The sequence below is a fragment of the Echinococcus granulosus genome, assembly GCF_000524195.1.
Source record: "Echinococcus granulosus chromosome Unknown EG_S00054, whole genome shotgun sequence".
NCBI classification, from domain to species: domain Eukaryota; kingdom Metazoa; phylum Platyhelminthes; class Cestoda; order Cyclophyllidea; family Taeniidae; genus Echinococcus; species Echinococcus granulosus.
Window position 1 is genome coordinate 430,512 of NW_020170434.1, and position 12,820 is coordinate 443,331.

Here is a 12,820-nt window from a genome sequence, read left to right on the forward strand (position 1 = left end):
GGAGTTTTCTGCATTTACCGACGCAAACCAATTTCACAAACTCATGTTAATGACTATGGTTGCAGCAAGAATGATCTGAACAGTCGAGATGGGTTTTTTTGTCACGCTGACCCGCAGCAGAAACACTGAGGTGAGAAAAATAAGGATATCGTGCCAAAATGGTAAATTTATTTTGGTAATTGAAAGGATTATATCCACTAAAAACAGACTACGTTATAACCACGCGGCATTAAACAAATCTACAAATACATACGTCACACACATGCTACTTAGTCGACAAAAGTAGACGATCTGCCTGAGAGTGCTATGGTTGCCTACTGGACGGTTGCGAGACGCCCAAACCAACCATTGACTCCATTTATTACTCCGTTCACGCGGCAATACAAGACATACCTGCTATTTGCCTGAATACAAACTTTTGTAGTAGCCGGCTGAAGTCGTTATAAGTAGTATTGCCCCGTGGGCAAAACTAGGCGAAGGGGCCGTACGACGGAGGTCAAGCCCATGCGTTAGTCACCATCACGATTTTAGCGACGTACGCCGGAAAGATATGAGCCCTCTCCAGTAATTTCTTAACAAAAGTTGGCGAGGCGTTTTCATGTACAGTCAAATTCTTTTGTACACAAAGAAAGGGAAAGTTTGTCTATTTTAATTCCAAGAGGTCATTCGGAGTAAAAACGCATAATCTTCTCCCAAATAGTGCCTTCTGGGGATGCTTCGTATTCCGTTCCAGCCGCTGTCGCCACGACGCCAGCATCTAAGAAGCGCAAAAAGGTTGGGAAAAAAAGTCCAGAAATTGTTTGACGCAAATAGTAAAAAGGGGCGGGCAGTTACAGCGTTCAGTTCACGTCGAAGAGAAACCACTGTTTTCTTAGCCGTTTTCTTCACACGTTTACGATTCCCACCGTCGTTATCATCGTCACTAGAATGAGAAAGCAGCATACTACTTGTTTCGGAGGAACAGTAGCACATAGCTAGCACTGGGGATCCAAGGTGCGGTGGGACAATTACACACAACTTTGAAAGGGGATGAAAAAGCGGCAAAGCTAACAATCTACCAAGAGAGAGGGAGGCAAGACATGATTGAGGTAGGATAACTTGGCTATAAAGCCAAAGGATTTACCAATTTCAGCTAGCTAAATAATGACTAGCAGGACCTACCTCGAAAGACCCAAGTCCGAATCTAGATCAATGTCGGCTTCACGGGCAGTGCGAAGAAACCACTCACGATCGGCGGCTTTCTTAGACGCGCCATGTTCAATCTCATCCATCTCGCGCATTAGGCGGACAATGGAGCGAAATTCGGCCACTTCTTCGGTGGTGGCAGTTGGCTTCAGTTCGGGCAAGTGTAGAGCATCACCATCTGAAATAGGTGAGATTAAGAGAGACTACCACCAGCAAAAGACAGCTTACAATAATCCGCCCTAAATACACTGGGCGGAGGCAATTTCTCCCTACAACAATCTGCATGGAAAAAAAGAAAGTGGATGGAAAAATCAAAACGCTAAAGAAAACGAAGTATTTTATTGTCCTATGCGGACCTAACGCACAAACCGGTACACTAACTCAGAATAGACATCAAATGTTAGAAACCAGAGAGAAATGAAACAGACACGAAAGACATGCTACTAACAGCTAAAATGAGTAGGCAACCTTCGGAAAGATGATGTAAATTGCGAGCCAGTTTGCGCCACCGTAGAACATCCCCCGGGGCTAGCATCACCACACTCCGTCCTGATCGATTAGCCCGTGCCGTTCGGCCACATCGATGGATGTAGATTTCGGTGGTGCGAGGCACATCGAAATGCACCACCCAGGCGACCTCACATGAGGCGAAATCGAGGCCTCGAGCTGCTACGTCTGTAGCCACTATCACGGCTGCATTACTAGCTAGAGGGCAGATTTGGAAGTCAAGCTTAGAACTTAACGAGGGAGATAAGAAACAGCTGTGTTACTTTCAATACCTTGGAAACGTTCCAGAGAACGAAGCCTCTGTTTTTGTAGCATATCAGCATGTAGGACACAGAGATAAGGCGATATCTCACCACACTGACGTAAAACGCCAGCTAGTCTTCGAGCTCCTGATTTGCTGTTCAAAAAAATTAGAGCTCGGCCGCTATTGACCACCCGTGCGGCTAGTAGGAGCCAGACTAGAAGGACATCCTTGTCCACCTGATTTGGACAAGAGAGACGATATTCAGAGAGTCCGGAGGGAAGACAAACGGTATTCTTGGGTGCTTCTGGAGCATTATCTGAGGCGCCTATTTTGCCAATCAGCTCCGGAGGTGCAGAAGAGGAAAGATCAACCACCTTGGCACGGGCTGCTAGACCTAGCATATCGCGAAGGAAACCTGAAAAATAACGAGGAAGCTAATACCTATGGAAATAAGAGTAGAAGGAGTAGATACTACTACTACTACTACTCACTCAGCAAATTTCAGTCAGACTTACCAAGTTTGGCATGGACGTCCATCTTTTTTCCAGTTGCAAATTTCTTTATATGTTTATTCGAGTGTGTGCCAGGCATGAGAGCATTACTGTGGACAAATGTCAAAGTGGCTGAGAAGACAAAAGTTTGTCGCTTCAAATCCGCCGGTTTGTTTTTCAGAAATTGCAAAATTGATCTTAATTCCACAAAATGCTGTGATTCAACTAATCTATCAGCTTCGTCAAAAACCACCGCTGAAAGCGTTTGCGGCATGGAGACGAGAGTTTCGTTTTCCTGAAGACATGGAGTTAACTAATGGAGGAATTTAAGTAGATTTACCTGCTGAATGAATTCCCACAAACGACCGGGAGTCGCAACAAGTATGTCTGGACGACGCTGCCGTAGAATGCGCTCCTGTTTTTGAACAGAGATTCCACCGACAATGGCTTCGATTGTGACTCCAGGTGGTGTCATATGTTTAGCCAGTGCTCGCAGATGTGTTGTCACCTAGAAAGTAAGGTAGAGATTTTTGCGTCCCAAGGCACGAAGGCGTGCTATCATGACGGTACCGCAGAAAGTGCTACGTGGCAACTGTTTCCCAAAGGCAATATTTGTCGTATATATGCCGTGAAGAAGTCTAGTGCTAACACCGATAACCAAAACAATTGACAACAGTAGTGATGGTGCAAGCAGCAGAGTATGGTGGTGAACGAAGCTTAGAGTAAGTGGATATCTTTCGATATGCTCACCTGAAGGGCTAATTCGCGAGTTGGAAGAATGACCAAGCCTAGAACGCCGCCGTCGGAAGGTACAGCGCCATTAAAAGACTCCTCGGAGTGCATAACAGCTGACTTCTTTGACAAATCGTGCACTTTAACAACATCCATGGTGTCTGGGTCGAGTTCTTCAATTAAAGCCAACTCCTCCATTACTTTACGACGCTTCATTTCACCTCGAGATGAGTTGGCATGCAATCCCGAGAGTGAAGCACTTCTCACGCGTTCTAGTGTTAAAGAAGAGATAGGGGTGTAATCAACAGGGTAAAGTAGTTTCATTTAAATACAAAAAGGACTGAATAAACTAACTTTTTGCCTTTTTCGACAGTTTTGGAGAAGTTTGCGTTTCCTGCGAACCGAGTGCAAGACTAGACTGAATCTAGAAGAACTACATGGATTTTGCGAAGTGACAAACCTTTGTAGCAAATCTAAGCTTTGCCTCCCGAACACGAACTAAAACAGGGACGCCAAAAGCTAAGGTCTTCCCACTCCCCTAGAAATTTAAAAGAAAAAGTACAGAACACTGCAAACACAATAAAAGTGTTGTCTCAAGCATAGGAGAAAAGGTTATTTTACTCTGTCCCGTACAACATATCAAAGCATTATTGAAAAGAAATCTAGATTCACGATTATTGGATCGCGACAATAGTCCAAAAAGATCACCACTATAAGAAGCTGGCGTTTTGGTTAAATAACTATAAATGTAAACAACCACCAAGAGGTTGGCAAAAGTAAGCGCTTTTTATGTCAACTAATTGCAAAAACCGATAAATACTGGTTGGCACAACATGCAAGCAGTCCTTCATTCATAGATAAAGAAATAATAAAGAAGTTGTAGGATATTTCTGACCTGATAATAAGTTCAAAACAAGACAAAGTATCTTACTGTTGGAGCGGAGCCCAAAATATCTGCGCGATTACGGAGAGCGAGAGGAATAACTTGCCATTGAATTGGAGTTGGTTCCTTAAAATCCAATTCCTCGATTGCCTTCAGAATGTCTTCTGGTATAAAGAGCGACTTCCACATTTGCAAAATTTAAAAGAACACTAAAATCTATTTGAGTAAAACTTATTAAATTGCAATCAAAGCGAAAGCAACAATAAACAAGGTAGTAAAAGAGGGAATAGAGCATCAGTAAAGCACAGACCACAACTGCAGAAAATATAACAAAATACTTCACAGAGCTACAGAACAAACACGCAGTTTAACACACAAGCAGTAATTATTGAGCATCAAGGCTTGATACACCAGAGCAAAGAAAGAACAAAAAACAGCCGCCCACACCAAAACAACCACATGTGGTCGAACAGCGGCACTTCAAAGCCGCTTCTGAAAATTAAGACAATTAAAATACGGAACCCTCTACACTTGCTTACATTAAAAGGATAAAGACAAAAAAAACCTAAAACCAAAATTTGGTTATAGAGCTCAAATTAAAATTCGTGCTGTTCTAAAATGTGTGCATAAAGGCTGATCATACGTGAGTCTTGAATACGCTTTCGTGTAAGTGGCGTTATCCATAAAAGCAACTGATAAAAAGGACGCAATTTTTATTGCTGCAAAGGTGCTTAAAAATAATGCCACAGCCAGTTTGTATCTTTATGGCACACAGCAACTTTTTTGGATAATTTAAAATGAAAATGTAAGGTTAGTTCTTAGCGTTGAGTCGCCGGTGCATTCGTCATTTCTCAAACGTATTGTAACGAAAATTGTACTTTTAGTTCATTTAAAGGATCACTGCATGTCTTGGCTACTGCACCCTCTCCAGATATTCTGGCTTCTTGGTCATGCAAGCAAACCCAACCCCGTTCTCTGTGTCGGATATATATTCTGTCCAAGCGCCATATCTTTTTTTGTTTTTGGGCAAGGTTGAAGCATTGCGGAAAGTACACTAAGCCAGATGGGAAAACTGCCTTACTTCATTTACTGGATTGTAAAGAGTGGTAGAGCCATGCCAGTAGCCCCAAGTCCTACAGTACCCTGAATGCACATAATCCGCCTGATAATTGTGACTTCTTCATCTTCAAGGAAGTGCCAGGGTGTTATACAGTATTCTATTAAAACGCGTATTGTTATTTTACATCAATTAACCAAATTCTAAATATCGCCATAATTTTAAGGTGTTTCGATATTCTTACTGTAAAGAACAGATAACATTTTTTGTTAATTCGCTTTATAGATTAAAAATTCAAATGCATTTGTACGGCTCTGCTTTGCTGTGTACAATTAAATCAAATTAAGATAAACATCTAGAGCTAGTGTGCACCCATCCTCTCTGACCCAAATACTGTGATAGCTTAAAAATTTTACTGTGGGTTTATCTTGACTTTGATGCACCTTTAATTATTTTAATGTGGCATTTAACGTTTTGATATCTTATTTATCTGGCGTCATTATCAAATCTTCCAGTTTGCCTGTGCGTGTTTCGTTATCATGGGAAAAAAGGGCAAAAAGAATCGTTTTAATCAAGTTCTCGATATTGATATCAGCTATTCCAGTAGCAGTGTAAGAGTGTCCAGGTTATTTTGCTTCCGTCTCTCAATGAAACTTTGTACGAACTATGCAGCGCTTACATGTTTCTACATTTGTGTTTAGTGTTATTATATGAAACTGTCTGCTGCTGTTGTGTGATATCACTCGCGTTTTCAGGAGGCTTTTTTCTTCGTATGTGCTGCGCTACCCCTGGGTTTCTTTTGATTTTTTTAGGTCCTTGATGGTGCCGCAACAATTCCATCTGATCTCCATCTTTCAAAGGAAAAGGTGACAGAGCTTCAGCGCATCAAAGCTCAGCTTCCATCCGCACCACAGGCTGTTCGACTCGAAGAAGACATCGCTCGTATCCCAGACACCGGCCCCTTTCGCCTCGTACTTGTTAATGTTGCCTTCTCCGCAACCCGCAGAGAAATTGAGGAGTAAGTAGTCTGAAAGACTATTCATCATCCTAGTGTTTCAGCTTATATGCCAACGGTGGATTTCTGTACTGCATTTGCCTTTAGGTTTTTCCTTCCCATTCACCCGCTTTATATTCGCACCGTCGAGGAAGATGGTCAGTTTCGTGGTTACTGTTTTGTGGATTTTGCCTCTAAGGCGGATTTGGGTACAGCAATGGAGAAGAATGGTGCCTTTCTTCTTAACCGTCGTGTGACTATGCGTATAGCTGATCAGGTGAGTTTGACAGATCATCAGATCTATTCCCTTTTTGTGCATGTTCTAATCGCTGTCCTCGTATATTTTAGAACGACACTAGCAATAGACGCGGATATGGCGGCCGCGATGGCTTTAATTCTCGTCGATCCGATTACAGGAGGTAACTTTTTAATAATTAGACTATTTGAGTGTCCCGCAAAAGGGAGGATGATTAGCCTTACCTTATCCATCTTAAAAATTTGTTTAGTCTACCCACTGAGTTATCACCTGAACTATTTTTGCCAATCGCAACTATTAAGATCATATGCACTATCATAGTTGTGTGTATTTGAACCGCTTGCGAGGTGTTAATGAACGGGGCAACTGGCTTCAATTTGTAGCGACTTATTATTAGAAAACTTATCCGGTCATACATATCAATTCTTTTCTTGGATCTTTCATTTAGCTGAGCAATATTTGAGATGAACTCTCTCTCGGCCATTCTAGATGTTCATAAATTAAAGCTTAGTTTCACTCCTTTACGGCATTAGTGTTGACTGCTGATTCCTTGTTTACCTTGACGTCTTAGGTGAAGATTTGAGTATTTGGATAACTCCATTATTGGAGCATGGGAGATCCGTAAAATTGGAGGCACGATCGTCTTGGGGTTGCAATGTGCGTGTGTAACCGGTGCAGAGGGTATATGGCTGATGTACTTGGTCCAGTTTTTCAAGGGTTAATCTCAATGTCATTGGCTGTTTTAAGTCTTCTTTGTGTCGGTGGGCAGTTCGCCGCCTTAAAATTCTCGCAAATCATACTGCACTTGGTTTGTGTGATACCAGAAGCCGTGTTAGCGGTGTTTTCAACACGTTCACCACTAAACTATCGGTCCGCGTAGCCTCTACATTGGCCTGTTCTAAAGTAACACAGGCTTTAATTAGTTTTCACGTGAATCAATTTGTTTCTGAACTACTTGAAAAGCCCACCAGTTCAGGAGTATTTATCGCTTGTTTTGTTTAGTGTGGTCCCTTATCGTTAGACCCACGAAGAGTACTTTTAACACACATGACGTAAAAGTCAACTAATTAGGCTTCACGTGGTTGAAGGTGATAAATAAGGTGCTAGTGGAACCCGTCTGATCCTACTAAACTCTCTCAGCCGCGGCTTTGATGCGGCCGGTGAGGGTGGCGCCGACCCCTCGGGTTGGACTCGTCGGGCGGTGCGTCCTCCTCCTCCTCCTCCAGTGGCTGTGGCAGGACCGCTCCCCGAACGTCCCATCATTCGTCTCCAACCGCGCACGAAACCTCTCAATGGAAATGCGGACGAGGTCGCCACGTCTGCTCGTCACGCCGCTATCTTTGGTGCCGCCAAACCGGTCGATACTGCAGCAATGGAGCGGCAAATCGAGGAGGTAGGGTCGTTAATTCGCTTCATAGCTGTGCCTACTCTTTGCTTTAACGTCTCATATGACATCTCTGTAGAGTGGGCTTCCTTTTTGTCGAGAGGTCTCATTGCATTTACTTTCACTGCCCCATGTTTAGCATTTGGTTTATACGTATTGTAAACACGACTAGAACGGCGATAGATAACGCCACTCTAGCATCCAGGTATAACATTCTTCTGCCGTTCGTTTGAGTAGGTTTCCAGTTTTTTCTACTTATTACTAGTAAGTAGAGCGTTACACTATCAAATGACCCAGTTGCCTCCTGTCATTCCCATTTATGCCTACATATTCCTACCCCCAGCTACATTGAGTCATCTCAGTGGGTTTATGCGTTTCCTGTCTTTTACCTAGAAAATGGCAAAGACCTCTCTCCAAACCGAAAAACCACAGACAACAGTGAAAGAACCCGCTCCCCCTGCCACCGTAAGTGCTATTTCATCTGCTCACCTTCCCTAGGGAAAACGAATTCATATTTGGCCCCGCTTTCTTCCTTACTTCAGCTAATTTTCTTGTCGCGTTCGTTCTATTTATTCCAATGTTCTCAGCCCAAATTCTTGGGTGATATTGACGCATTTACAAAACTTTTGCACCTCTTAGGTACAGCAAGAGGCACGAACGGAAGAAAAACCACGACAACAACAACCACCTCGTCAAAATGCGTGGGCAAAGCCATTGGTGACGACGCGGAACTAGAGGCGCGTCTTCAACACCATCCAGCTAGTTGCCTTAACTGCCATTCACTGGGTCACTTATTTCGTCCCCTCTCATCATCCACCCCTCGGCTATCCCATCTTCTTTCAGCTGCTAGTTCGTCTGTCAGTATCCACCTGTTCCCGCCAACATTAGTCTCCACCTCTCTCGGGTCTATCCGTGTGTGTGTATAGAGATGTTTCTGTACTGGGAAACAGAATCCCCTTTCGATGGTGGAAGTAATTGTCGTGTTTTTTACGCAGAAGGGTGCGGAAAGGGTGGGGATCCGGCGTCCCCTTGGTGCTGCCTCGCGTAGTACGCGTGGTGGGAGTAGCAGATGGTCAATACAGACTTTCAGCGAAGTGGGGCCACTGGGTGCCATGGTGCTGAGGCCTGTGATCTGGTTATCACTCGGTGGGTTTGTGCGGACCTGTTCGGAGGATACTAGCTAGAAATCAAATTTGAGCTGGCGATAGCACGTCCACGTTGGGAACATTGTGGTTTGATTAATACGAAGCCTTTCACTGCACAAAGAAAAGCAAAAAAATCACATCCTTGCAGTGAAGTGAAATGATGTGTGTTCCTGTATAGTGTTTCGATAGTTTAATCAGCTATCTAGATTGAACTTTTAACAGGAGGCACAAGCGAAAGTTCACCCAAATGTCAATAATCTGTGTTTTGCCTTGCTAACGCTGCCTCATGTAGGCTTAAGCTAAATGAATGTGATGTAGATAATACTTAATTTTGTACAACAACAAGGCTTGTTTGTTTACAGCTTATTATTTTGTAGGAAGCACAGCTTTCGGAGCGATATAGTGTGGGAATATGTAGACTTACTGCAAAAGCCAAAATATCCTATGATACACGGAAGTAATAAGGCTGCTTGCAGAGACAGAAGCGCTACAACTTTCTTGAATTTAAGGTCCAATCTAATAAAAATCTGCAGATGCATATTGTTAGAAGTGTGAACACCAAGTCACTGATTTTCCACAAGTGAGAATCAAAATTTAATATTTTATTAAACGTGTGCTGCCTTATGACATTCCTTAACAACAAAAACGTGGCTAATTTGGTATGCTTCTTTTGTGTTTATATTAGTGGGTTTGTTGTCTCGATGTGAATGTGGCATTTCAAATGCAGTGCAGCCTTTGAGGTGTTTGCAATTGAGTGGAGCTGTCTAGTGTTCGGTTAAATTCTGCTTGCCTGTACTTGGATACACCATATTCATTTTCGACGAAGGAAATCTCATACTTTGGGGCATTATTCTATTATTACAGAAAATTACTGCCGAATATGAGATTTTAAAGGAATAGAGATTATTAATATTTGGATTTTGCAAAATAAATCTAGAGACGCGCCCTCCCTAACAATCGCTTCTTGCGACTACATTTTTCTCGTATTTATTTTTATTCATCTAACCTACCTGTAAACCGTTTTTGCTACATATAGCGTCAATTCTTATCCCCGTTTTCTTACCCAATTTCGGCTGTTTTTTATTTGCAGGCTTACTATGATAGGTCACCGCTTAACTGAAGCGATGATTTTGAGGCGGGCTCAAAAAGAGAATTTGGAACATGTTAAGCGAGTCAACCTCTGGTATGCTTCAACCAAATATTACGTTTTTATTTAGGGGCTTACGGATTTGTGACGCCTCCCTTCTCCAAAATGTACCAACGCTTGAAGTCGTTTCATTGAGGTTGCTTTCATCATTGACCTTTTTTCTTATTTTAAACTACTCTTTCTCCCTCTGTAGTTCCAACAACATTTCAAGCCTTGAGGCCTTTTCCTTTTGTGTGAATCTAAAGGAGCTCTATCTTCGCAACAATGCAATTTTCGACCTCAATGAAGTTCGCCATCTTAGCAGTTTAGCTTTTCTGCACACTTTGTTCCTACTTGGCAATCCTTGCTGCTATCCCCCAAGTAAAAAGTCGATTGCTTGATTTTGTGCTATCCTTAAAACCTAGACATGGAGAGGATTGATATGTCGACGGAGACATCTGAACATTATCGACCCACGGTGATAAAACATGTGCCATCTTTGGAGCGTCTTGATTTGAAATGTAAGCAAGTATTGAGGTTCCTTATTGTGTCATTCTTGAGCCAATACAGAAACCTTTTCGCAAAGCTTTAATACTTCTTCTTATTTAGAGAAAGTGGATTAAACATTTTTTTTTCCAATTCTCCAGTCAAGGTGTTTTTAGAAGTAGCATGACCATCATTGGCTCCCAACCAGCCATTTCCCGGTTGCAAGAGATGTCGTATTCGTGTTGAAAAATTGTAGGACCTCACCTTGGTAACCTTCTCGATCCAGGATTTTGCACCTTTGATTACCACTGACAGGATATAGACTGGTGCTTTGATTTTATGATCCTGTAGGAGAGAAAAGAGGAGACATGGCAATTTTTTCCTTAAAGAAAACACCTTTACAATGTTATGTCTTCCATTACGAGACTGAAGCTTACTTCGAACTCAGCTTTAAATAGCACTTTAATTTGGAGGGCATGTGCTTTAGCTCTAGTTACCTTTTTCTGTTCTTCATGAGCTGTCAAGTCTACTTTCCCATTGTTGACCGCTACTTGAAGAAATACTATCAGTGGAAATAGGAGGGTGCAAGAACTCTTTTTCTCTCTCCCCTTTACGTGACAAACAGTGAGAGGTATAGTGTCTCTTCTGAGATGGCTTTTCGAATCGTTACCATTTATCTCAAAACTGAGTTATCCTCGAAGATGGAATGCAGCTTTACAGAAGGACCTAAAGCCTTGAAACTGCCTTGGAATGAGAGGAGGGTAGTTTTTCATGACACTGTCCTATAAACTGGAAGAGTTGATTTGTTTGCCGAGCTATTTTAAAATCAACTAATCTTCTACTGAATGGATTAATCAAAGAGTAGCTGTCAAGAAAATGAAGGTGCGAGACCGAAAGGACTGTTATTCTCTTTCTTGCATTTTAGTGGTTTCAGAAGACGAGAAGTTGGCAGCTAGACATTCAACTTTGAGAACTTCTCTTCCCATTGGCAATAATGTGGAGGATGATGGTGATGAGGAGGAAGGAGCGGAGAAGGAGAACTGTGTAACAGGAAATGATTTGCCATTGGAAGCAAATTTACAAAATGTACGTCCTTTCCTTTTTTACTTACCTGGTCCCATATGCCACCTCGTAGTTTTTATAAGACATAGATTAGTAAAGTAGTTGTGACTTGTGACAGGTTAAAAGGGTACAAGTAAGAGAACTTATTTCTTATCTAGGAGAGACTTGTCTCTGGTGACGGCCCTGATGTCACTTTCAAGGAGGATATCTGTCCAGACACGGCTGTTCGGATGTTGTAAGTTTTTTGGGAATCCTTATGTTTGCTTTTTAAAGAAATAAAGACAAACTATACTTCCGTGTTTTATTTAAGAATCCGTTTACTTTGGCCTATTTTTTATCTGCATAAACGGGAGACCTATTTCGCTAAAAATGTCAAAAAACGTTAATAAAACTTCTAAGTCGTTTTTAACATCCATCACTGACGATCTGCGCCCCAATTTTCCACATCACATATATGCGAAAAAGCGCCTTGTCACTTTCTAACCAAACAGATGGCATAAGTCGGCGGATGGGGTATTCGTTGGTTCACCCTCTAACCCCAGTACTTCGATAGGGGGCTCGTCAATCGCCCCAAATATCAGCACTTTGGACCGTGCTGATGGCAGCCCTCTCAGTTGCGAGTCGGACGGTTCGGTGCCTCAGTACTGATCTTGTACTCTTGGATCGTCCAAGTTGAAACATGCCAATAAATCTCTCGTTCCAGGGACTTGACAATCGCCTCTACCCTCCCTATGTATACTGGCACATAACGTCATCTTATAAGTTTACCATTTTTGACCTTACTCGTTGATGGTGATGATGCAGCCTTTCTGGTAGAGATCAAAAGCTCTTGACTATCGGTTGATAATATGTTCGAGGGATCATCCAGTCAATGGGTCTCAGTGATTTACAGGTACTACGATGAGAAGAGGATGTGATTACCTCTCCTTATAGGTAACAACACGTCCGTAGGGTTCTTTGGGTGCATTCCACTCCCTCAATCGGCTTGCATCATGGGCCGTGTTGGCCACACCTTGCTACTGAATTCAATAAGTAGGCTAAGCAAATCCCGTTCTCTCTTAGGGGTGAAACTCCGCACCTCTCAGGTACCGGTGAGAATGTGGCGTCTATTCGTCAGACAATTTCGAACCTCTCGTTATTAAATAAACAAGTGAGTCACATTTTGTTCCTTTGATAACTAAGGAAAATGGTTTTCCTGCTTTTTCAAACAACTTAAAATTAGGCCAAATTGTGGGAAAGCGTGTACGAATTTTGGTGATTCACTAAAA

General features: G+C 42.4%; 2 protein-coding genes across 2 annotated transcripts; one reads left to right on the forward strand and one right to left on the reverse strand. All coding sequences in view use genetic code 11, as the record gives it.

Moving 5' to 3' along the window:
- Nucleotides 1–662: 662 nt before the first annotated feature.
- Nucleotides 663–5,083, reverse strand: EGR_06299 (ATP-dependent RNA helicase DDX24; the record flags this gene model as incomplete). Its single annotated transcript, XM_024495548.1, has 12 exons — nt 663–757; nt 849–922; nt 1,162–1,363; nt 1,654–1,890; nt 1,965–2,351; nt 2,452–2,722; nt 2,768–2,935; nt 3,178–3,431; nt 3,514–3,583; nt 3,620–3,697; nt 4,091–4,206; nt 5,005–5,083. The coding sequence occupies 12 exons, from the start codon at nt 5,081–5,083 to the stop codon at nt 663–665; spliced, it is 2,031 nt and encodes a 676-aa protein (XP_024350071.1).
- Nucleotides 5,084–5,638: 555 nt separating this feature from the next.
- On the forward strand, nt 5,639–8,913 carry EGR_06300 (Eukaryotic translation initiation factor 4B; the record flags this gene model as incomplete). The annotated part of the gene is made up of 6 exons (XM_024495549.1): nt 5,639–5,710; nt 5,912–6,117; nt 6,202–6,370; nt 6,442–6,512; nt 7,490–7,742; nt 8,824–8,913. 6 exons carry the CDS (start codon nt 5,639–5,641, stop codon nt 8,911–8,913), a joined length of 861 nt encoding a protein of 286 aa, XP_024350072.1.
- Nucleotides 8,914–12,820: the final 3,907 nt, after the last annotated feature.